Below are 27231 nucleotides of genomic sequence, written 5' to 3' on the forward strand. Positions count from 1 at the left end.
CAAACATGTTTGATGGCTAGGGATAACCACAATCTGCATTAACTATTCCATTGTTGTGGAAGAAATTTTCATATTTACTACTTTTTTTAAAATTAGGTAGTTGCCAGACAAACATATGGTTTCTGAAGAGGGGCACCAGCCTTTTCACTAGTTGCAGGGGCAGTGGTCTCGATGATTGACTGATCGCGCCTTGTAACATTATGCAAAATAGCTTTGTTCTGCTGGTGAATGGCTGAAAGCAAGGGGGAAACCACAGCTGTAATATTTCCTGGGGACATGCAGCTTTACTGTATGGTTAAATGATGATGGCATTCTCTTCGGTAAAATATCCCAGAGGTAAAACAGTCTGCAGTTCAGATCTATGGGTGGGAACTACTTAGGAGGACATTGTTATCAGGAGAAAGAAAACTGGCGTTCTAAGGATTGGAGTGTGGAATGTCAGATCCCTTAATCAGGCAGGCACATTCGAAAATTTGAAAAGGGAAATGGATAGGGTAAAGTTAGAAATAGTGGAAATTAGTGAAGTTCAGTGGCAGGAGGAACAGGACTTCTGGCAGGTGAATATAGGGTTATAAATACAAACTCAAATAGGGGTAATGCAGGAGTGGGTTTAATAATGGATAAAAGAATAGGAGCATGGGTAAGCTACTGTGAACAGCATAGTGAATGCATTATTGTAGCCAAGATAGACATGAAGCCCATGCCTACCACACTAGTACAAGTTTATATGCCAACTAGCTCCGCAGATAATGAAGAGATTGAAGAAATGCGATAGAAGAAATCATTCAGATAGTGAAGAGAGATGAAAATTTAATAGTCATTGTGGACTGGAATTCAATAGTAAGGAAAGGATGAGAAGGAAAAGTAGTAGGTGAATATGGAATGGGGATAAGGAATAAAAGAGGAAGCCGCCTGGTAGAATTTTGCTCAGAACATAACTTAATGATAGCTAACATGTAGTTTAAGAATTATGAAGGAGGTTGTATACATGGAAGAGGACTGGAGACACTTGAAGGTTTCAGATAGATTATATAACAGTAAGAAAGAGATTTAGGAACCAGATTTTAAATTGTAAGACATTTTCAGGGGCAAATGTGGACTTTGGCCACAATTTATTGGTTATGAACTGTAGATTAGAACTGAAGAAACTGCAAAAAGGTAGTAATTTAAGGAGATAGGACCTGGATAAACTGAAAATACCATAGGTTCTAGAGAGTTTCAGAGAAAGCATAGAGATTGATTGACAAGAATAAGGGGAAGAAATACAGTAGAACAATGGGTAGCTTTGAGAGATGAAATAGTGATGGTAGCAGAGGATCAAGTAGGTAAAAAGACGAGGGCTAGTAGAAATCGTTGGGTAGCAGAAGGGATACTTAATTTAACTGATGAAAGGAGAAAATATAAAAATGCAGTAAATGAAGCAGGCAAAAAGGAATACAAACATCTCAAAAATGAAATTGACAGGAAGTGCAAAATGGCTAAGCAGGGATGGCTAGAGGAAAAATGTAAGGTTGTAGAGGCATATATGACTAGGGGTAAAATAGATCCTGCCTACAGGAAGATTACAGAGACCTTTGGAGAAAAGAGAACCATTTGTATGAATATCAAGAGCTCAGATGGAAAACAAGTTCTAAGCAAAGAAGGGAAAGCAGAAAGATGGAAGGAGTATATAGAGGGTATATACAAGGGTAATGTACTTGAGGGTGATATTATGGAAATGGAAGAAAAAGATGCAGATGAAATGGGAGATATGATTCTACATGAAGAATCTGACAGAGCACTGAAAGATCTAAGTTAAAACAAGGCCCTGGGAGTAGACAACATTCCATTAGAACTACTAATAGCCTTGGGAGAGCCAGCCATGATAAAACTCTTTCATCTGGTGAGAAAGTTGTATGAGACAGATGAAATACCCTCAGACTTCAAGAAGAATACAATAATTCCAATCCTAAGAAAGTATGTGTTGACAGGTCTGAAAATTACCAAACTATCAGTTTAATAAGTCTTGTCTGCAAAATACTAACACAAACTTTTAACAGACGAATGGAAAAACTGGTAGAAGCTACCCTCGGGGAAGATCAGTTTGGATTTCATAGAAATGTTGGAGCACATGAGTCAATACGGACCCTTTGACTTACCTTAGAAGATAGATTAAGGAAAGGCAAACCTATGTTTCTAGCGTTTGTAGACTTAGAGAAATCTTATGGGGCAATGTTGACTGTAATACTCTTTCTCAACTTCTTAAGGTGGCAGGGGTCAATAACAGGACGTGATAGGCTATTTTCAAGGTGTACAGAAACCAAATGGCAGCTACAAGAGTTGCAGGACATGAAAGGGAAGCAGTGGTTGAGAAGGGAGTGAGACAGGGTTGTAGCCTACCCCCAATGTTATTCAATCTGTATATTGAGCAAGCAGTAAAGGAAACAAAAGAAAAATTTGGAGTAGGGATTAAAATCAATGGAGAAGAAATAAAATCTTTGAGATTTGCCAACGACACTCTAATTCTGTCAGAGACAGCAAAGGACTTGGAAGAGCAGTTGAATGGAATGGACAGTGTCTTGAAAAGAGTATATAAGATGAACATCAACAAAAGCAAAAGGAGGATAATGGAATGCAGTTGAATTAAAAAAGTGATGCTGAGGGAATTAGATTAGGAAATGAGACACTTAAAATAGTAGGTGAGTTTTGCTATTTGAGGAGCAAAATAACTGATGGTGGTGAAAATAGAAAGGATATAAAACGTAGACCAGAAATGGCAAGGAAAGCATTTCTGAAGAAGAGAAATTTGTTAACATCGAGTATAGATTTAAGTGTCAGGAAGTCCTTTCTGAATGTATTTGTATGGGGTGTAGCCATATATGGAAGTGAAAAATGGACAATAAATAGTTTAGACAAGAAGAGAATGGAAGCTTTTGAAGTGTGGTGCTACAGAAGAATGCTGAAGATTAGATGGGTAGATCACATAACTAATGAGGAGGTACTGAATAGAATTGGGGAGGAGAGGAATTCATGGCACAACTTGACTAGAAGAAGAGATCAGTTGGTAGGACACATTCTGAGACATCAAAGGCTAACAAATTTAATATTGAAGGGAAGCATGAAGGGTAAAAATCTAAGAGGGAGACCAAGAGATGAATACACTAAGCAGATTGTGGATGCAGGTTGCAGTAGTTACTCAGAGATGAAGAGGCTTGCACAGGATAGAGTGGCACAGAGAACTGCATCAAACCACTCTCTGGACTGAAGACCACAACAACAGTTGCTCACAGAACTTCTCAATTTAATTTTTTTTAGACACTGTTGTATGCCAATTTTTTTAGACTAAGCTTTCCCTAGTTTTGTAATTTTCTGACACACACAGTTCAGAAGATATGCGCTCATTTCTTGATTATACTGAACTTTTGGGCACTAGTTTGAATGTATTTAGTGGCCACAGAATTTACTGGTATTCAGTTTTTAGCTCAAAAGCACTATGTCACTTACTTCCAAGTAAGAAACCAACACAAAACAGGTTATGTAGGTAATTCATTGTTTATTCTGTAAGGGAGCACATGTGTGATCAAATTTTAACTGATGATTTTCCATACTATATCCATAGCACATTTTAGTATCGCAGTTTCACAATGTTGAAGCAGCACCATTAAGAGTACATATTTCTAATTGCTTTTTCACAGGAAGTATGTTCACAAATCTGGGCAACACTTTATGACTATCCATGCCTCAAAGACTGCCCTGGTCTGATTCAGTATGTGAAGGATGCCGTTCGCCTTGCATGGTGCCTCATAAATCAGGTATGTTGATCTACATTTTATTCATGGACACAATACTATCAATATTCAAGTTTTACTGTTTGTTATTTTTGAATGAGAAGAGCAGGAAAAACACTTTTTGTGCCATATTAAGATAATTTCATCTTCAGTGTGAGAAATACACTACTTATGTTACCTTAAGATTTCTGTGATGCCTATTGTAGTGTAACCACCTCACTGGAGTTAATAATTATTAATAAATGTAAATCAAAGTAAAAGTCATTATGAATGTTAATCTCAAAAATCATAGTAGAAATAAAACAAACAATGGAAAATCCAGCATAGAATGATGACAACATTATGAAACGGACAGACTACAACTCATCATGTAGCGGAGATGCTGAGTCAGATATAGGTACAACAAAAGGACTGTCAAATGAGTAAACTTTTGGCCAAAAGGGCTTCTTTCAAATTAGACAGCACACACACACACACACACACACACACACACACACACACACACACACGCCTAGTCTCCCCTATCTGTGGCTGCATGATGTGCGCAGCTGCTCACAGTCTGGCCTCAGCAGCCAGAGCCAGTGATCATGTGTGTGTAAATTGCATTTTTATGAATGTATGTCTGCATATTTTCTATTTCATAAGGAGGCCTACTGGCCGAAATCTAATGTGTTTAGTAGTCTTTTCAATGTGCCTGTCTGCTACTCAGCATCTCCACTTTATGATGAGCAGCAATCTATCTTTTTTCATAATATTGTCATTATTCCATCCTGGATTTTACATTGTACACAACATAGGTAATGTAGACTCCTTGACCTGTCATTTTCATGTTTATTCTGTATGACAGTTATGTCAAACAGTATCAAGAATTATCACTGCCAAAAATTTGATAGCAGTAACATACAAGACAAACTGTGTACTATGTTACTGGATATATTTTGGATCCTGTTACATTAACTGACAAGTATGTCATTGCTATAGAAGTGCGTAATGTAAGTAGACTTATATTACTGCTATATGTATACAATTATCATTTCGTAGTAATTGTTGCACATATAGTTGTTTGTTCCTCTGTATCAGATGCCGCCAGTGATGGGTTATAAACCTGAAAACTGGTTTTGGAAAATAAAAAACATTTCTAGTGCAGCATGTGGTGTATAGAAGATGTATTTTAATAGAGTATTCCCATATGGGAAATGTTTACATAGGATGAAATGACACCCTCGTTGTGTTTGCTGTCATCCTGCACCAGTAAACAATACAGGAAACTACTATTTGATCACGTGCATTATTTAGTCACCAACATCAACCTGCAAGGGACATATTCCTTCAGCAAGATAATGCAGCACAGTAATTCTGAACTGTGTCAGAATGGTTTTAGAAATACTACTCACATGAGAATGATAATGTGCCACAACTAACTGGTCTATGGTTATAATATCAATCACTAACACCCTTAATAAACTCACACCCGGGATGGCCGATGTGGCTCAGCGGTTCTAGGCACTTCAGTCTGGAACCGTATGACCGCTATGGTCGCAGGTTTGAATCCTGCCTCGGGCATGGATGTCTGTGATGTCCTTAGGTTAGTTAGGTTTAAGTAGTTCTAAGTTCTAGGGGACTCATGACCTCAGATGTTTAAGTCCCATAGCTCAGAGCCATTTGAGCCAAACTCACACCCCACCACCACTCAAGAATGAAATTCTCATAAGAATGTTGTCAGAAGTACATTCCTCAGTGTTCCTTTACTCATCACTACTCCTGAGGAGGGAAGAAAACCTATAGTCTTCCATGGGCTGTAGCAGTAAACTGAATTAATCACAAAAGTGTGGTATCCAAAGATAGAACTAATACAGGATGATGCAGCCAACATTCTTCTGTTGGAGCATTTTTCTTCAGTAATGCAGTGCAGTAAAACCCAGCATTGATGGTGGGACTGCTGCAGATACTTTACTTGGAAAGGATGTGAACAAAACGATGGAAAATTTTTAATAACTGAAAAAATCACATAGTCAATCATGATGAGCACACAGTAAGGTGTGAATTACAGATTGTCAACCAACAATTATGTTTAGAAATTTGGCATTTAAAAATAGATTCAGAAAAGGGACACAGATCAAGTAAACAGCAGCCCTCAGAGAATAATCAATGAAAGAACAATGGAGTCAACAGTAGTTAAGAACTTTTCTTTGATAACAATAGTACCAATTCTTTGCTGAAGATCACATAAGGATGTTCTTTTATTCTTTTAGTAAACTGAACGCTGCAGCACCTTTAGAATACTAGAGTGACTCTCAGAAAGTAACTGTGGCAAAGCTGTGAATCCAAGATGGTGCACTCAATTTCATCATGTCCGATAACAAGTGCAGTTGTGCAGTTTGTGTAGTTTTGTTTAGGAAAATTAATGGTAACACATATGAGCTCAGTGAGGACAACTTACACAGTGTGGCAAAATTGTTTGAAGCTGGACAAAGGGTATTAGATATATTTTTGAATGGGCTACATGGTGAAGTTGGCCATGCAGTTAGATTGGCACGTAACAAGACATTTGAAGAAGCAATGCATATGGCAGTTCAGTTTCTGGAAGAGCTATAGAGACCTCAATTAATCACAAACCAGATCGCCACACATTTGAAGCTTGCTCAGGAACCATCTATCATGAAAAAAAGCAATAAAACCCAACTTCTCATATGAGAAAGATTCGATGTTTCACCTGCAGAGTGGAAGGAGACATAGCATGAAACTGTAAGAAGAGGAGCACAGTAGTTACTGTGAGCTCCACTGATGACAGTTACAAAAATGTGCTCTTTAATGGAATTTTTCATAAGAAAAGTGTCCATTTCCTAACTGACATGGGCTCACATTTCTTTGATGGGATGCCATGTAGTCAAGTAAGGAAATGGGCAGCATCCAAGCTGGACAATTAAAGGGTTAAGTTGGAAATGGGAGCACACTTACAGAAAAGCTATAATTGACTTTGTGATAGGCCACCATGAGTACATGGTGGAAATGCAAATGATAAGGATCAGAGAAATGCTGTATGAAGGTATATTGTGTTTTGATTTCCTTGTAGCTTACCATGGTCAGATCAGTGTGCCAGAAAAATAAATCTGAATTGACCATAACAATTATGGTTGCAATGAGAAGTATAAAGATTAGACTCAAAGGAACATTAGTGCCTTCAAGCAGTGACACAGTTACACCATTAGAGCTGACATATATTTGATGGGATAAGCACTCTCCTCCAGGAATGAGAAGAACTCTGTATATAGACATCACTGCCAAAGTGAAGGGGAAATAGTTTGTTGTTACCAGAACTACCAGCAAATGGTGATAGGCTACACTAGCAGAGACACTGCTAAGTAGTAAGAAGTAGTAAGAACTGTCAGTGTCTTTAAAGAAGAGTCAAGCGAGGAATTGCATGTTCCAGTAGGCACTGCTAGTATGAGTAATGTAGTAGTGGAACTGCCATGAGTAACTGTTGTCGCAACAGTGTTGAACACAAATCCACAGGACATGATTGAAATACTACCAAGGAGCAAGGCATGCAGATAGTAAATTATTGTCCATTTAAGTGCAGCATGTAGAAATCAATGGACAAAGCACTCAAATCAATCAAGTAGGAGCTGGTTACTGAATTAAATCATTTATCACAGGTGGACCAGAAAATAACTTTCCTGTTGCTACTAAGCCTCTCTGACATTTCCTGAAAACAGAACAATCTTCCAGCAACTCCTTTAGTTCAACATAGACTACATATGGGAGAAGCAGCCATACACAATTCTATATAGTCAGTGAGCTTAGTCAAGGAGATGCTTAATGAACAGCTGGAAGTGGGGTCTACTGAACCTAGAGAATCGTAAGATCCAACATGTGCGTTACCCATTGTAATAGTCAACAAAAAATCACCTACAGGAGAACAGAGGTAAAGCTTTTTTATTAATTACAGGATGCTGAATACAGTTATGTTGATTGATAGTTTTCCTTTGTAAAACTGGTACACTCCTTGGATTATCTTTGTTCAAATCTTCTCTGTTTGTAATTTAAGAAGTGGGCTCAATCAGTTGACTGTACATCCTGAAAAACAGAGCTGAAACACCATTCATTATGCTTACAGGTGTATAAAAGTGCAACCGTCTTCCTGTTGACCTTCAGAATACATCAGCAACATTTCAACAACTGATGGATACTGTCTTCAGAGGATTAAACCCACACAACGTCTGATTAACATTGATGAGGTTATGATTTTCAAACAAGACATGCAACAATACACTGAAAGATTATGAGCAGTATTTGAGAGACTGCAGAGTGCATGTCTGTCCCTATCCATGACAGCTGTAATATTTCAAGATTTTAAACATGGCTGCAACAGCAACTGTTGAAATTCTTCACGATAAAGGATGACAGCCAAAAACAGTTGCAGGATAAAAATTTATTAAAATTCTTGACCAAGGTTTCGCTACATATAAATATACCTTCATCAGAAGTAAAAAATCTAAAATTACATCATGCAATGGAGATTAATAAAACAATTGTGCCAAATTATTGACGACGCCTTTGGCACAATTGTTTTATTAATCTCCATTGCATGATGTAATTTTAGATTTTTTACTTCTGATGAAGGTATATTTATATGTAGCGAAACCTTGGTCAAGAATTTTAATAAATTTTTATCCTGCAACTGTTTTTGGCTGTCATCCTTTATCGTGAAGATGTAATATTGCTTTACTAGGAGAAACGTATTTAGGACATAGGATAACCATACACGCAGTCCAACCTAATTTAAAGCTGTGAAGAGCTATTCAGAACTAATGACAATATAGGCCAGTCAATGAAGAAAAATTAGGACAAAAAATTCATGTAGTCACAAATTTTTGTACAGAGGTTGGGGGAGTGTAATGAATAACATACTAAAAATCCTGACTGTCAGGATGTAACCGCAGTGAAGAATGGAGGAGCATTCAAAGGTCACTTTGTTTATCTTGACTGTCTCTAAAACCACAACATCTAGCAAAAATGTTTTGCAGTATAAAATTAAACAACATTAAATTTCCACCAAAAACGGTTATATCATTTTTACTCCATGACATAGATTGCATGTTGAAAGTGATGGCAAAAGTGCAGATTTTAAAAAATAGTGTTTTAATAGTATGAAACAGGCCAATTCAGGAGGCAGCTAGGAGAGCACAAGCACTCATGCTCACTTGCCACTGAGATCGTGAGTGCTTTCTATAAAATAGGACTGTCAGACATTATTATGTAGTGCAGGAGAAATGCAAACTGTGTACTGTCTTCAGAGGAATGACTGTGTGTTGTTAGCTGTTGATGCAATTGTATATGACTTAATGCCACAGTACAGTACTTAAAGTGGAGAATAGCTCTTTTTAAATCAATGAAAATCACCATTATTGCTGGGTCAGAAACTCCAAATCAAAAGTCAGACACACCAACATCAATTTACAACAAGTAAATGCAAGCTGCCCAGCCACAGTTACAACTTAAACCTTTAGTCTGGCAGTTTCAAGATACCATATTTACCAAACCAATTCCTTTCCCAACACTAGATACGTTGCTGACCATATCACACTTATAAATTAAGAACTTCTCAGCCACTGTTTGTAGGAACTTAGTTTATATTTTACACCAATGGCCTTGCAGCAGTGGTAAGACTGGTTCCTGTCAGATCATCAAAGTTAAGTGCTGTCGGGCTGGGCTAGCACTTGGATAGGTGACCATCCGGTCTGCCAGGCACTGTTGGCAAGTGGGGTGCACTCAGCTCTTGTGGGGCAAACTGAGGAGCTACTTGATTGAGAAGTAGTGGCCCCAGTCTTGTAAACTGACATATGGCCGAAAGAGCGGTGTGCTGAACACGTGTCCCTCCATCTCCACATCTAGTGACACCTGTGGGCTGAGGATGGTATGGCGGCCGGTCAATACTGTCAGGCCTTCGTGGCCTGTTCAGATGGAGTTTAGTTTGCTTTTAGTTTATATTTTACACAAAAGCTCACTTGACAACTGCAACTAAGTACTCACTTAATAAACTGAAAATAACTCCACTACACAAACAAGAGCTCATTGAAGTTATTTTGTCTACTTTCATAAGAGAACTGGACAGGAAACGTAGGGTAGATATAGTCTGCCTGCAAACTGAAAAGTGAGTATCACTCATGGTGGGGGAAGTTGTCTTTCTCATAAGAACACTACAACTGCTGCACGGAATGACTAATAATCAATTTCCGCAGTAGCAGGGTAGAACAGTGTGCAGAGATTTACGGAGAATCTGTCCATACGCATTTCTGATGTTAGTATTATTAGCAACTCATATGTGTTTTCTATGTAGTGTCAACGTACACTATGGAAAATAAACAGTTCATAACTGAAATTTTGAATGATCATGATTAATGGAAACACTAAAGACAGCTTTGACCATGTCTCCTATATTAGCTTAGCCAGACTTCAGAAAACCCTAAAGCCCTTCATCTGAGCTAGTGATGCTAGTAATTCTGCTGTGGGGGGCAGTCTTACCACAAGAAATTGATAAGAAGAGCATCCAATTTCATTTACGTCTTGGCTTCTGAACAGAGCTGAATGCAATTACTCAATAACAGAAAAGGAATTATTTGCACTTGTCTATGGTATAAACTACAACTGATGTTTGTTATTTATCTGAGATTTTACTGTAGTAATAGATCATGCAGTGCTGAAGTGATTACTAAACTAAAAGATACCAGCAGCAATTAGCTTGGTGGGCATTGCATTTAAGTGAGTAGCTGTTCTAGGTAGTTCATTGACCTGGAAAACTAAAAGCAATACAGATGGATTAAGTAGGAAAGCCAGCCAGAGTATGTCTCAAAATGGCAAAGAATAGAAATTAATTAATATGAAAAAGGTCAACAACAGGATCAATCTTGAAAACTAGAACCTAAATTCAAAGTTGTCAACGGAATATTTTACAAAAGCACTGGTAAGGGGAGCCATGTAGTTGTACCTGAAAGCCCATGAGAATGAGTATTAAATGATTGGTATAATGGTGCTACAATAGGACACAGTGGCAAAATAGAAACTAATCTACAAATAACCTAAATTTATTGTTGGCCAACTGGAAAGTAGATACAGTTAGGTTTCACATTGTGATTCTTGTAATAAGCAGAATGAGGCACACAAAAAGAAAGCACATTGGTACAAACTTCCACAAATAACCAAACCTTTTGAATGAGGGCTTCTTGATATAGTAGATCCCTTACGAAAAACAAAACTGAAATCTCTGTAAGTCCATCTTTATACAGATGGTAGCGGCACCTCCAATGTTTCAGTATGAAATGTTGCATCTTGACTATTCTGAATCACTTCAAGATATCTATTAATGACAATCTTGAACCAAAGAGCTAAATTGTGGTACACGTCTTTGTTAAAGACTGTATTTTGAAATATGGGTCACCATCTTCTATAGTTAGTGACCAAGGTTTCAATTTTACTTTTGGATTCCTACAGGAAGTATGCAGATCATTGAAAATTGACAATCTAAGGACAAAATCAGTTCATACCGAGTGGAATGGTCATGTGTAAAGACTTAATTGAACTGTCACAAAGTGGTAAGCCATTATGTTGGCAACAAGCATGCCTTTTGTAGCACATACATACCATATGTAATCAATACTTACAACAGGAAGGTCAACACCAGCATGTGGTTCAGTCCTTATGGAAGGCCAATGACCTTGCTGTTTGACTTTGCAACATCATCAAGAGGCAGCAGCAATGAACACATCAGAGACTTAGCTATTAGCTAAGAAATTACAGGAATTATGAAAGCATACAAAGGCTTGAAACCCAGTCATTTCTCTAACAGGCTGCTCAAAATGATCGTGGAGATGTTAACCTAAGGATAATGACTCTTGTTTATGTTTGTATTACTAGTTTTTATTTTGAGTTTTGTTTGTCTTTCATAATCATTCCACATCAATCTGGTGTTCTTTTTGAGTCAAATATGAGTATGGCAGTAGGTAGTGCTAATTTTAAACTTATTTTGTATTATGATATAAGTGAGGTATAAGAGCAATTCCAGAGTGTACATGAACGTGTGAATGTTACTGCACCACTCCCCTTCAATGAAATGATATTGGACCTAGAAATCTCATGGTACCATAGATGTATTACAGCTTAAACACAAGCTGAAGTAGCATGTACAGACTATAAAATGAAAATTGATTGCTTTTTAGATATAATAATCTTATTAGATGTAAATGGGCATAGTTTGACTTTAGTGTACTTCACAATAATACCTATTTATTTCAAACAAGTATTTCATTCAATTTGAGCTTTAGTGGAACAGAAAAACTGTACAGTCAGAGAGTACAAGTGATAAATATCAGTTCAAATGGTTTGGATTTAAATCATGCTTCCAATAGTTCTGAACAATGTCAACAACTTTCCCAATTATTTAGTTATGTTTTATCACTTTCAGTTTCTTTGAGTTGATGCAGTCAAAGCCCTGTAATGCTTCTTGAGCATAAAATTGTTACCACCTGTGATAATGTGATGGTAAGCATGCTACAAACAGCATGCAGAATGGCCTGTAGGTGGTGGCATAGTGCAGATGCAAACATATTGTCGCAGTATCAGTATGAAGATGGCCGCCCCACTTGTGACTTGCACCAGGAAAGAACAGCGTTCTTTCATTCAGTTTTTGCGTAGTGAAGGTGTGAAACCTATTGAAATTCATCAAAGAGTGAAGGTTCAGTGTGGTGATGCATGTTTGTCACAGCAGCAAGTCTACGAATGGAGTAGGAAGCTTGCAAATGGTTGGACTTCAGTGGAAAATGCTCCTCGTCCAGGTCAGGCACAATGAGTTGTGACTCCACAGAACATTGCTGCAGTTGAAGCCATAGTGAAGGAAAACCACCAAGTGACAATGTATGACATTGCAGCATGTTTACAGATTAGTCATGAGTCTGCACACCACATTGTGTATGATGTGCTCCAGTGTCTACAAGATGGGTGCCACGGCAGCTGACTCCTGAAATGAGAGAATGACGTGTTGATGCTTGTGAAGAACTTCTATGGCACTATGAACAAGAAGGTGATGGCTTCCTTGCAAGAATTGTTAGTGGGGATGAAACCTGGGTTCACTTCCACCAACCAGAAACGAAGAGAACGAGCAAGGAATGGCGCCATTCCTCATCACCAACACCAAAGAAGTTTTGAACAGAACCATCAGCAGGGAAGATTATATTGACTCTCTTTTGGGATGAAAAAAGTGTCATTTTGGAGCATTAAATGCCTAAATGAACCACTGTCACCAGTGCATCATACACAGATCTCCTAAAAAATCATCTGCGGCCTGCAATCAAATCAAAGCAACGTAGATTGCTGTCGGCAGGTGTCCTTTTGCAACATGATAATGCAAGGCCCCACACTGCCCCTACAACAGTTGCAACAATCACAGACATGCATTTTGAATGTCTTCCTCATCCACCGTACTCACCAGACCTTGCCCCAAGTGATTTCCATATGTTTGGACCACTCAAAGACGCAATGGGAGGAAAGAAGTTCGATTCTGATGAAGAGGTACACCATGCGGTGCATGAGTGGTTGCACGGACTACCAAAAGAATTTTTTTTAAAGGAATTTATGCACTTTAAATGTAAGCGCTGGAGGACTTGCATTGAGCGTGGGGGAGATTATGTTGAAAAATGATACAGCTTTGTACCACTTCTGCGCAACAAATAATATTTTTGAAAATATTTGAGGTTTTCATTTGACTCACCCTCATACTTCCATCTTATTTAAGATTTATGGTTGCCCTTCATGTTTCCTTGATCCAGTCAACCTGCTATGCAGTGCCACTAATTCTATCACGGGACTTCTTCACTACCTGCAGGGTGTTGAGGGCTGCAAGAGAGCTCATATCTATGTCAACTCACTATGAAATGATGTAAATGCCTTTTTTAGAGAAATATTCTGTATTCATTTATTCTCATGTTAAACATACACAACATTAGGTGGCAAATCTGTTATTATTCCGAAGAACATATTGGAAGTGAATCTCAGAACAGAACACACAAGAATGGCATTTCTCTTCAGCTTCTTTCAACTGTTGCTGCCTGTTGTCATTGTTGACAACTACTCTTGTTATCTGCATTCCAAAATACCACCAAACCACACCACAAAAGCATAAACAACCACTTCACAGCAGGTGGAGATGTTCAGTTGGCAATGTTCTGGGCTTGCTTGTCTCACTCCAACTCTGAACATTGACAAACCCAGTGCACATACAGTAAAAATTCCCTACATGCTAACATCTTCCATCTGATTGCAAGAAAGAGGTGAACAATCTGATACACTACAGCAAAGGGTTTATATCGGTAGGTAGTCAGGGCCTTGAGCACATGCTTGTACGTATCGTAGTAAGAATAAGAACATGCAGTTAACTGATTATGGCTGTGATCATCTGTTTGCCCTTCATGACCACACGAGACCATCACTAAAACTAAACTGAACTCCATCCAAACAGGCCTTGGAAGGCCCAATGGTACTGACTGTGTCATACTCTGCCAACAGGTGTCCCTGGATGCAGATATGGAGGGGCATATGGTCAGCACACTGCTCTCCCAGCCATTGTCAGTTTTTGTGACTGGAGCTGCTACTTCTCAATCAATTACCTCCTCAATTTTCCTCATAAGGGCTGAATGCACCCTGCTTGCTAGAAGTGCTCAGTAGACCAGATAGTCACCCCTCGAAGTGCTAGCCAAGCTCAACAGTGCTTAACTTTGGTGATCTGATGGGAACCAGTGTTACCACTGCTGCAAGGCCATTGGCTCACCACCATTAAGCCTGAATGAAAACTTGTATAGACAGAATATAGTGGGCTTTACAAGTACAAACAGGAAATACAGCTACATAGTTAGAAGTAACACCTGCTAAAAATTTGGCAGCAAGTTGGCTGACGCACAAAAGCTACTGAAATCATAAATGTTTGAATCTTGGAATTCCCTCAACAAAGCTGATTCTATCATTTTGGTCCTGTTCTGCTTTTTCCCATGACGTGGGAGTCAGAGCATTTTATCTCCTAATCCTTGAAAAATACATTTTCACCCAGTTCCTTAATAGCTTTGTGAGGAACAAAGGAATCCCTGTTAAAAGTGGGTAAACATAAGATTTTGTGTAAGCTAACCAATATGCAGCATTTCCATTACATGATTGTAAAATATCATCACAGCAATACTGTTTACATTTACACTTTACAATAACAACATGCTTACTCCTTTCATGTAGATTATTACATCTAACATTTTTCTATATAGATTTGTTTCTTACATTATCTATTTAGAGAACTTTTCTCTAGGGATTTTTATTACAAAAATCAAATCTTTGGTGATTTCAGCCACAGAACCAGACTTTTGAAAATAAGACTCAATTATAACAAACATATGTAATTATATACAGTACCTAATTCTTCAATCCATGTTTTGTATGTTACCAGTCGCCACCATACGTTCTGGAATATGAGCAACGTGTTGTAAGGAAGGACATGCATGTGCGCTTTCATTTGTCAAATCCAGAAAATGATCAGATCAGAACGTATCTCTGGCCAGCACTTCTTGAGGGCCCTGGTGGTCCATGTGTACACAAGGCTGTTGTCATCACATGAAAATAGAATAATAAAGGTAAGTTCTAAGTACGTGTCTTTATCAGACAAAATGACTGACATAACACAGTTCTACAGAATGTAGAAGCAAACCAAAAGTCTGTAAAAGTGGGACTAATCATTTTGTAACCTTTCAAATATTTTTTAATTGCAAAAGGAGAGAGCTAGCACACAAAACTTTAAAAACAATCACATATTGTGTGGTTCTCATTCACTCTCTCAAATCTGCATGACTGTCATTGCTGTGCTGTTCATTAGCTCCTATACACCGTCAGTGCAAAGCCTATGTACTGAATTATATCCCAGCATGATTTACATGTGAGAGTGCAGTTGGGGTGCAGTTGTAGAAATATTATGTAACTAAGAGGAAAAAGAGATATTGTGAGCAAACAAGTAGAGTATGTGTAATGCTTCTCTTGTGACTTGCCTTGACTTGTACATGACCAGAGTAATACAAATAATTGAAAACTACTGTTTTTCATATCTAATTATGTGGTTACAAAAACATTTGCAGAACTATATTGTCTTGACTATTCAAACACTTTTACTATTTGGCGATTGGTCACCTTTATTTACATTCTACCAGAACTTTCTTTAACAAAAACATATCATTTTATATGTTCACTGTCTTTGAATGTAACCACCATGCCTTGCTGATGACACTAAGCCTATTGCTTTCTCCATAAAGTGTTTTGCTGTTTCACATGGTATACATACTGCACCATTAATATGTGATGATTATTGTGGATCTGTTGTTGCTCTTTGTCGTTCACTATTACCTTATGTGTACAGGTGAAACCCAAAATAATTTTTTTTTATATTTTTCTGTTAACAAACAGAACATTTCTAGGAATATATTCAGGGCATAGTGAAGAATAGGCCTTTGGTGTTGAGAGCAGTATTATTGAAATAATATATTTGTCAACAATATTTCACAATCTGCAGTCTGTTTCACTTGTGGAGATGAAAGAAAAATATCCTGTGGCCACTTCAAACGAATGTTGATAGAAAAACTGCAGTTTGCTGTTATTTCTTTACACAGAAGTTGAATAGTCTGGTACAGAATATATCAAACTGGAAGAAAAGCAAATCATTGCACTCTTAATTATAAATCAATTTCAGTGTGGCAGCTGCTTCTAATTGCACAGGGAGGTGAAAATGAGTCATTCTTGCATAGATTTGTTCCATAGTAGACATCAAATGCTTAGCTAATGGGAAGTTTTTTCTGCTGACATAAGGGTATGAACCTAAAGGAAACACAAACCAATGGACACTACATATGTGCACAAATGCTACAATTGGTCCTTATGCTGCTTACGGGAAGGCCTAGGTCAGATTAAATGGGCATGAGCTGCTTCTGGCATGCAATAATGAACCATTCCTTGAGTTTTGATAACATAAAATCTTGCAGCATCATTAAGAATTAATGCAGTCAAAACCACTGCCGGATTTTGATAGAGCAGTCAAGGTAAGCAGCGACAGCTGAGTACTGGCTCAAATGGCTCTGAGCACTATGGGACTTAACAGCTGTGGTCATCAGTCCCCTAGAACTTAGAACTACTTAAACCTAACTAACCTAAGGACATCACACACATCCATGCCCGAGGCAGGATTCGAACCTGCGACCGTAGCAGTCACGCGGTTCGGGACTGCGCGCCTAGAACCGCGAGACCACTGCGGCCGGCAGCTGAGTACTGTGTTAATACAAGATACACAATGAACAACATAAATTGCTCAATTTGCATTATTTAGTCCTTTTTCTGGATAGTTAGCAAACAAATCTGTCCACATTACACAGTGTTTACTCTCCCACAAAAGGACACAATTCTCTTAAACACAAAGACTGAAAGTGCATTTGAAATGACAGCGTTAGGATGGAAAAATGTACACACTTACCTGGTGGCTGCAGTCTAAGGGGTAGCAAAGGTGAGGGGCAAATGAACTTTAAGAAATTTATGTTCATCGGTGGAGAAAAGGGGGGTGGGACAAGACTGGAGTATGAGGGGTAGTCATGAAGATGTTAGTGCGTCTCTACATTTTCATCCTTCAATGTGACACGTTTAACAACCATGGATAACTTGGAAGAGATGTAGAACTCTGCATTCTGGCTGTTCAGTAAATGTTCTGCCTCAAAACTCATCGCCTCATAATTCTGGAAGTGCTTTTTCCACACAGTGGTATCTCCATCCAAGGAAAGAAGAAGTTGCTGAGTGGCATATCAGGAGAATACAAGGGGTGATTCAAAATTTGATAGCCCAACAAATCAGTAGGTGTGATACTGTCCTGTGCAGAATGAGCTGGGTTGTTGGCATAGAGCATTAACACTCCCTTGGACAATTTCCCACAATGCATTGTCTTGGCAGCCTCCTGTTATCTCAGAGGAGATTTTGGTAATATGCTCCTGTGATGGTTTGCATCCTAACAAACATAATATGTTAACACCACAGTACAGCAGTCTCAAAGAGACACTCAGTATAATGTGCCTGATGGTGGTTTGATCTTTGTCCTTTGGATCCACATGTTTCCACTGTTTGCTTTTCTCCTTTACCTCGGGTTATAGTGACACCCTCATCCATGGTGACTAGGCAGCTAAGGAAGTGAGATGATAACTAAATCGACACCCTAGCTGCAAGCAGGCATTGATATACATCATTGGGGACATGTTGAAAATGTGTGCCCCGACCGGGACTCGAACCCGGGATCTCCTGCTTACATAGCAGATGCTCTATCCATCTGAGCGACTGAGGGCACTGAGGATAGTACACGTGCAGGGACTTATCCCTTGCATGCTCCCCGTGAGACCCACATTCCCAGCATGTCCACACCACTACATTTGTAGTGTGCCTAATAGATGTTTGCCCATCACACTCATGACTCATGACAGATTAATCTACCAAGTCCCATAAGAGTTGGGGCATAGTGTGTGCATTCGCACAAGGTCAATGGCCGGGTAGCCATAGTTTAACTATATATGAAGGTAGTATCTGTTCCTGAAAGAATAGATACCATTGATGACGGTGCAGATTCTCTACAATGAGATGATAATTAAATCAACACCCTAGCTGCAAACAGGCATTGATATACATCATTGGAGACATATTGAAAATGTGTGCCCCGACCGGGACTCAAACTCGGGATCTCCTGCTTACATGGTAGATGCTCTATCCATCTGAGCCACCGAGGGCACAGAGGATAGTGCACCTGCAGGGACTTATCCCTTGCACACTCCCCATGAATGCTCACACTATGCCCCAACTCGTATGGGACTTGGTAGATTAATCTGCCACGAGTAATGAGTGTGATGGGCAAACATCTATTAGGCGTACTACGAATGTAGTGGTGTGAACATGTTGGGAATGTAGGTCTCATGGGGAGCATGCAAGGGATAAGTCCCTGCAGGCGCACTATCCTCTGTGCCCTCGGTGGCTCAGATGGATAGAGTGTCTGCCATGTAAGCAGGAGATCCTGGGTTCGAGTCCCAGTCAGGGCACACATATTTTCAACATGTTCCCAATTATGTATATCAATGCCTGTTTGCAGCTAGGGTGTCAATTTAATCAACATCTCATTCTAGAGAAGCTGCACCGTCATCAATGGTATGTGTTCTTTCAGGAACAGATACTACCTTCATATAAATCTAAGGAAGTCATCTGGACTGACCTGACACAGCTGCATCCAGTTGACAGTCTTTTTGAATGAGTGTGAGTAATTGTAAAATCCAGAGGGTGGTAAACTTTGTCATGTTTTAAACATTGTGCAACATGTGGAAAATTGATCTGTAATTGCTTTTCACTTTGAAGAACTGCATGTTTGCCATCAACTGTAGAACTTTATTCAGCATTTTCTACTGGTTTTGTTTGTAGCAAACATCTTCACAGGAAGAAAAAATGCTGAACTTTAGATGGATATGCAGTTCAACTTTCCATTAGATAAACTGAAAACCATCAGAGTCATAAAATGTTTATAGAACCATGTATAACAGGCCACTATTTTTACACCAAAACAAAATTGATTTGACTATGATTCAACAGAATTATTATGAATGTGGTAACTCAAGGTGTTGAATTACATATCCCTTAAATGTACATCTTTTTCCTTCCTGTAAAGATGGTCACTGTGACAGAAACCAGTAGAAAATAAATAAGAAATTTGTATGACTGATGGTGAACATACAATTTTTCAAATTCCTGACAGCTGTATTAAGTCACCTCACTGAACTGATTTTCACATTTTCCACTATCACTCCAATTGTGATACACTGGTCTTTCAGCACCGCAGCTTCCTCTTCTCTTGCAATTCCCAGTTCTTTACAGAGGGGTGGGCTGCCACTTTGTTCTCTGTCATTCAGACTTGGAGCAGACTGGAAGAATCTGGGCCATCTGACTACCGCTCTGTTGCAATACACTTCCACCAACTTGGCATGAACTGTTGCAGTGTTGTTCCCATTCAAATGCAGAAAATGAATTACTGCACAATATATCACTTAATCAATGGGCTGTGCCATTTTCTTTTGGCCCCTCATACGGCATGCTAAAGTACTGTGGTATAAAGATTTCAATGTATACCACAACCACAAACATGTACCTACAAATAAACAAAAATAGTAATCATAGAACTGGTTTTCAAGGTAATAGTTAAAACATTGTAATTACTTATAATATGGATGTTGACAGAAGAAACCATAATTTTTTTGGTTGCATATGGGACAGAAATACTTCTTGTTCAGATCTTTCAGCAGTGAACCTTAAGTACAGGATGCAGAGCAGGATGGGTGAGCCTCAGAAGGGAAGTTAAGCAAAATATTTGTGGAATATGGAAAGGGTTCACCCTGAGGACCATCTGATCTGTACGAAGGGTACAATAGTAGAAGAGTGTCTCCCGTCTCAAAGCTGGGAGCTTAGAGTGTGAAGCCACTGTGCTCAGTGCTCCAAGACCCTCCAGCAGTCACACATGTGATGCACCTTCCATGTTCTCTATTGGCTAAAATGTTGGTGTTGGCATGACAGTCTATTTAGCAGAGATGCTGGAAAAGTGTCATGCCTCTGTCGTGAACGGCAGGCTTGAACAGTACGCAGGCACTGATGAACTTACACTTGGAGAGTACTTGACAGATTCAATGGAAAACGAAGTCTGAAATAAAATTTTACAAAAAATCCTCAGTATCCCCAGACTGGTGGGCCAACATATACATCATCCTTCCTTCTGTAAGAAGTGTGGCTTGCAGGGCTTATAAAAGGGCAACAAACCAGACATTTCATTAGAATGCTTGTTGCTTAGATAGGGGCTTAAAAAACTAGGGAAGACTGTGTTACAATTGGAGTCTGTAGAGTTATCATGGGGAGGAAGTTTACACATAGTTAAATTTATCAAATTTGTCAGTTATGTAAATAACAAGAAATATTAAATGTCATGTTTATGCACAAACAAAATGTCTTTTGTCAGTCAGTTGTTCAGTAAGAGAGTAATGTTAACTTTCATAGTCCAGAATCATTGAACTACCAACCAAAAGCCGGACAACAATTTTAAGTTTTGATCCTATCCTTTGGAGTAAGTTTATTATAACACCACAAATAACTAAAAGAAAATCAAAATTTGTGTTTTTTTACTTTTATGTGCCTCTAAAAAGAAATGTAAATAAATGACCCCTGATTTAAATGGCTTCAGATTATATGTAATTCCAGTTTGATATGAGCAGAGCTGTTTTCCTCCATTAACACCATACGTACTCCCATCACCTACCGATTTTGGCAGAACTAATGTTAGAGATCTGTCCACCTCAGCACCATAAGAAACTGTGTCACTGAAAAACTGTCCAAGCTCGTGCCACTCCATTGTGGGTGCAAGTCAGTCTCATCGCAATGCCTAACCTGTAAGGGAACAATAACAACCTTGAGTTCAAATGAATCTTGAATCAAATAAACAATCAAATCCTACATCTACATCAAGGTTAACTACACTATAGCCTCAACTGGAAAAAGGCTATAGAAACTAGCTAGATCATCTGATAAAATATCACTGCCTCAACCTGAGTACATCACTGTAAAAATGCCAGTACAGCAAAATATCAGTGAAAACTTTACAATATCAATTTATATCACACCTATTACACACCAGCAAAGTGTACCAACAAAGTGTAGAAATAACAAATCTGGCAGGAAGTTTGTTGTTCATCATCTAGGAACATGTCAGTCCAAATAAGAAGACAAAGTAACAATACATGGGAAAACTGCAAGTTGTATGCCTTAAAATAACATTCATATAACAAATAAAGAATAACGTACCATCAAAGTAAATGTAGAAATCATCATACTATGAAAAAACCCATACATAATCTTAAAGCACACATACAAGATACTAGTTACATTGGGTGCTAAGTTTTATGCCAGCAAATGTGGAGTATCTCTCCTGGTTTTCGAAATAACAAATAATACACAATGAAATGTAAAAACTAATTTTCAGTCAAAAGCTATCCAATACATACAAAGTGCAGTAAATAATACACCTCTGGTATAGGAAACAAATCAAAAGCCTTCTTCTGAATTTTACTATGAGGTTTAACTACAGCTTACAGTAAAAAGAAATAATACATCTACTCACTGTAAACAATATTAAATTACCAAATGTTCAAATTATCTGTCCATACAGTTAACTCATGGAGTTCACTAATATTAATAGATAAGCACAAAAATTTATCCTAAACACACTAGCCACACTCCAGCAAATGAAGTAGTGCGTTATAACACACACACTACAAATGAACTAGGTTCCACCATGTATTCTCGTTCATTTGGCTTATTTGAATGTTGAAATGAAATTTAAAAAACTGATATAAGGAGCTACAATATTATCTTAAGAAATAACTGTTCTATGTCTCACTTGAGTACATTCGAATGTAAAAGAACAACCACAGCTAGCATAAACACTAGTACTAAGATGTTTTGATCCATATACATCTAATTATTCTGAATGATTAAGCTCTAGTAATTCACTAGTCAAAAAGTAAACGCCTGCTTCTACATGTAAGATCCAATTAAATCACACAACTTTTTATAAAAATAATGCTGAACACATCTTTTACATGAACTTCCTCCACATGATTTTCAATTTCAACTTAATTTACTCAACAACTCATTTGATCACTATCAAAATTCCAGCACCATAAAAGCAAAATCATCAATCTGTGTCATCTTACTACACTGTACAATGTTCATTTAACCCATTTATTAGTTATAGTATGGACATCAAGCAAAAGAGCTCATGAGGAACCATATCTGTGGTGAACTGTCAGTACTTTGGCCCTATATGGAACAGCAGTGTGTATTCTTCACACAAAGCACAGAAAAAAAATACTAATTTTAGTTAATCTAAAGAATGAAAATGTGCAAGTAGATGAAAATAAAGTTATTCTACTTCAGTATCACTATAGTCGATGCCTAGCTTCAGTCAGTCACTTATACATGTATGAGATTATTATATTTTTGTATACCGGATAGGAATTATTTGATGGAAACCACTTTGTCTATTCGCATGATACTAGAAACAAAGAAAATTTTATGCTACCCACCCACCACCTCAGACTGTATGCCCAGGCATCTCAATACATGGGAATGAAAATTTGTAGTAAATTAAAAGGCAACAAGTTGATGCAGATAAATTTAGGTTCACTTAAAAGAAAGCTATATGAAGTACTGACACTGAAGTGTTGTTACTCAATGGATGAATTCATGTAGGACAAACTGGAAACTTGAGTTGGATACAATGTGTTACATATTCCAAGAAATATCCTTATAGTGTTATTATTTATTGTAGTGCTATTGTTTGTTAATGTAAAAATCATTGTAGCTGTATTATAAATTGTTGACATGTCTCCTGTACACAACCAAATGGATTGCAAATGTACATCATGTGATGAATAAAACACAATTCACGCAATTCACATGTGCTACTAACATGCCAGTATACCAAAAGTTTGATATCTCACCACTATGCAGTAACTAATTGATATGAAGTCCACTGGCACAACATGTCAGTCATATGTCACCTGTAGTCAAGAAATTGTCCCCAAAACACAAAGAAGCTCATTTAACATAAAGCAGTTCCATATAGCAAAGGCTTCCGTTATAACTTCAAGTTGAACAAATATATTTCAAGGAAGATGCAATACATGAAAGTCACAGATGAAGTAAACAGAGTAAAATGTGTGTACACTTTAACAGTCAAATCATAACTGAGTCCGAGTCTAGCGGCCGCTCTGGCTGGCTGGCTGCTTAGGTGGCGCTGCTGCTGCATGGCTGGTAGACAGCGCCGCATGTAGAGGATGCATGTAACTGCGCAGCTACACTTTGAAAGATCAGCGAGTCACAACACTTTTCCCCCCTTTGAAGTTTTTGCACAGGTCTTGATGGAGGTGGCCTGTAGATTGCTAATGTCCATAGGTGTTGTTTGACTGGCCGTAAAGTCTCGAGGAGGAGGCTTCCTGTACGGACGGAAGTGTCCCCAATGATAACGGGTCGAGATGACAGGAGACGTGGGGGTCGAATCTGCTGGGGCCCCGTGCACCAATCTGCCTGTTGTGGCAAGTCCAGTTGTTATAACAGGAGACTTGGGCGATGTGTCCACGTCCGTAGGAGAAGGAGGTGAGTAGAGTTGCTCCGACAGATGATGGTCATCTGGTTCCTGCATGGGCACGTCTCCTGGTGGTGTCAGTTCTTGTGCTGGCACCAATATGATGGTGAGAGGACTGCGCTGTGAGTAATGAGAGATTCCAGTATCCCAAGCATCAGGTAGAGCTGAAGGTGGTGTAGCGGCATCCGGAACAGGCGTTGCCGGCACACGAGGCTGAAGCTGGTCCAAATGACGCACTGCAACACCCATGTCCATCTGGATTTCATACAGGCATTGGCCATGGTATCATAAGATGTGGCCAGGACTCCATTTTGGCTGCCTGCCATATCCCCGTACACATACAAGGTCATCGGCGGTGAACCGGCCAAGCAAAGGCACCCGCGGCCGCAGAAGATGAAGTAGCGTGTGGGGCTGTCGGCCATGTAAGAGCTCAGCCGGGCTGTGGTCGCCCATGGGGGTGAAACGGTAAGAAGCCGGAAACTGGAGAAGCGCATCAGCTGCAGCAGAAGAAGTCAGGAGTTTCCTCATCTGAGCCTTAAATGTGCGGACCAGTCGTTCAGCCTCAGTGTTTGACTGTGGATGGAACGGAGGGGCCGTGACATGCATGACACCATGATGGGCACAAAAATCCACAAAACTGGAAGAGGAAAACTGTGGACCATTATCAGTAACAAGAATAGAGGGAAGGCCTTCCAAAGAGAAAATGCGAGCTAGAGCATTGGTGGTTGCCGCGGTGGTAGGCGACGTGCAACGGACAGTGAAAGGAAAGTTAGAGTATGCGTCAATAACGAGAAGCCAATAAGTACCTAAAAAAGGTCCCGCGAAGTCAGCAACTCCCAGGGCTTCTCAGGCGAAGGCCACAGTGACAAAGATGACTTCGGGGCGGCGGCCTGTGATGCACAAGGGCCGCAGGCAGTGACCATGTGTGCAATTTCAGAGTCGATGCTGGGCCAGTACACATGATGGTGCACCAGATATTTTGTGTGAGAGACACCCAGTGCCCTTGGTGAAGGAGGCGCAAGACCGAAGCATGCAAAGATGCAGGTACCACAAAACGCAGCGAAGCATTTTTGGTGGAAAGGAGGATAACACCATCCCTAGCCATGAGGCAATAACACAAAGCGTAGTAGTTCCGCAACGGATCAGAAGTCTTAGTGGACGGACAATCTGGCCAACCCTTCTGAATACAGCTTAAAGCCCGGGAGAGGGTAGGGTCAGAACCTGTAGCAGCAGCTAGCCGGTCCCTGGTGATGGGGAACCCGTCCACAACCCGCTGCTCAGCAACATCCAGGTGGAAACACAAAAGTTCGTCCCTATCGAATGCCAGATCAGGACCCAACCCATGGGAAGGCGAGACAGTGCATCAGCATTCGCATGTTGAGCTGTCGGCCGGAAATCAATCTCATAATTGAAACGAGACAAGTAAAGAGCCCAACGCTGGAGGTGGTGTGCAGCCTTGTTGGGAAGTGACGTTGATGGATGAAACAAGGAAACGAGTGGTTTGTGATCTGTAACAAGATGAAATTTGGATCCATAGAGAAAAACACCAAACTTATGAAGAGCATAAATAATGGCCAAAGCTTCTTTTTCAGTTTGAGAATACTTTTGTTGGGCATCTGTGAGAGTTTTGGAGGTATAAGCAATGAGTTGTTCAGAACCGTCAGAAAAATGGTACGCAAGGACTGCACCGACCCCATATTGAGAGGCGTCAGTGGCAAGAACAAGATGTTGGCCAGGTCGATAAGTAGCCAGGCACGGGGCCTGTTTCAGCATAGTCTTCAATTTCTGGAAAGCCGCATTGCATGACGCGGACCAGTAAAAGGCACATTTGTGACAGTTTTCTGAAGCAGACGAATACCATCCCGAGAGAGTTAAAACCCCAAGTACGTGATAGATGCCTGAAAAAAATTTTGATTTCTGAAGATTACACTTAAGACCAGCAGTCTGTAAGACATGAAAAAGCATGCGGAGATTTTGGAGATGTTTGTCAGTGGTGGAGCCAGTGACAACAATGTCGTCCTGGTAATTTATACACCCAGGGACAGTGAGCAATAATTGTTCCAAGAATCGCTGAAACAGAGCAGGGGCACTGGCAACCCCAAAAGGCAATTGTTTGTATTGATAGAGGTCGAAAGGTGTGTTAAGGACCAGAAACTGCTGGGAAGCAGTGTCGAGAGGAAGTTGATGATAAGCTTCTGACAGGTCAAGTTTAGAAAAATACTGGCCTCCAGCAAGTTTAGTGAACAATTCTTCAGGTCAAGGCATAGGGTAAGTGTCAATAAGGCATTGAGCATTTACAATGGCTTTGAAATCACCACAGAGACGAATATCACCATTTGGCTTAGCAACGACAACGACAGGAGAGGACCACTCACTGGAAGTGACAGGAAGCAAGACCCCTGAAGCAGTGAGATGATCCAGCTCCCATTTGACCTGATCACGAAGGGCCATAGGAATGGGCCAAGCCCGAAAAAACTTAGGCCGAGCAGTGGGTTTGAGCATGATATGAGCTTCAAAGTCATTTGCACGGCCTAAGCCAGGAGCAAAAAGTGACGAAAATGTCGTCGACAAGGAATCCAATTGAGCGTAAGGAATAGCATCAGAGACGATATTGACAGAGTCATCTATTGAGAACCCAAAAAAGCGAAAGGCATCGAAACCAAAAAGATTCTCCGCATTACTATGGTCAACCACAAATATGGGAACAGTGTGAACGACAGATTTGTAAGATACCTCAGCATCAAATTGTCCTAAGAGAGAAATCTTCTGTTTATCATAAGTCCGTAATTGCCTAGTGACAGGTGACAGGATTGGAGAACCCACCTGAAGATACATCTGAGAATTGATGAAAGTGGCAGCAGAACCAGTATCCACCTGCATGCGAACGTCTCGACCAAGTATTTGGACAGTGGGGAATAACTTCCCTGAAAGGGAAGAAGTACAATTGACAGACAACACAGAAGCAGAATCAGTGTCATGTTCATAAACATCATGTATGTGGTCAGATTTGCAAACGGATGACACATGACCCTTTTTTTTTTGCATTTGTGACACACGGCCCAACATTGTGGACAATCTTCTCATGAATGTTTTGTAAAACACCGCGGACATGAAGGAAGTTGCCGTGGGTTTTACTGCAGTTTCTTAGAGGTTTGTTTACGGTTAGGCCGAGGCTGCACTTGGGAGCGTACTGCG

The 27231-nt window shown here is 39.6% G+C and overlaps 1 protein-coding gene and 1 non-coding gene across 2 annotated transcripts in view; both read left to right on the plus strand.

Moving 5' to 3' along the window:
* LOC124788960 overlaps nucleotides 1-27231 on the plus strand; it is a 400179-nt gene that overhangs the window by 351273 nt on the left and 21675 nt on the right. The window contains exons 13-14 of the mRNA XM_047256249.1: nucleotides 3675-3791; nucleotides 15247-15430. Coding sequence (XP_047112205.1) covers nucleotides 3675-3791; nucleotides 15247-15414 — 285 coding nt within the window. The 3' untranslated portion in view covers nucleotides 15415-15430. The remainder of the gene's footprint in view (nucleotides 1-3674; nucleotides 3792-15246; nucleotides 15431-27231) is intronic.
* Trnat-ugu lies at nucleotides 18827-18901 on the plus strand. Its single transcript has one exon. It is a non-coding gene; the product is annotated as a tRNA-Thr (tRNA).

This window comes from Schistocerca piceifrons, chromosome 3 (genome assembly GCF_021461385.2).
Source record: "Schistocerca piceifrons isolate TAMUIC-IGC-003096 chromosome 3, iqSchPice1.1, whole genome shotgun sequence".
Classification (NCBI taxonomy): Eukaryota; Metazoa; Arthropoda; class Insecta; order Orthoptera; family Acrididae; genus Schistocerca; species Schistocerca piceifrons.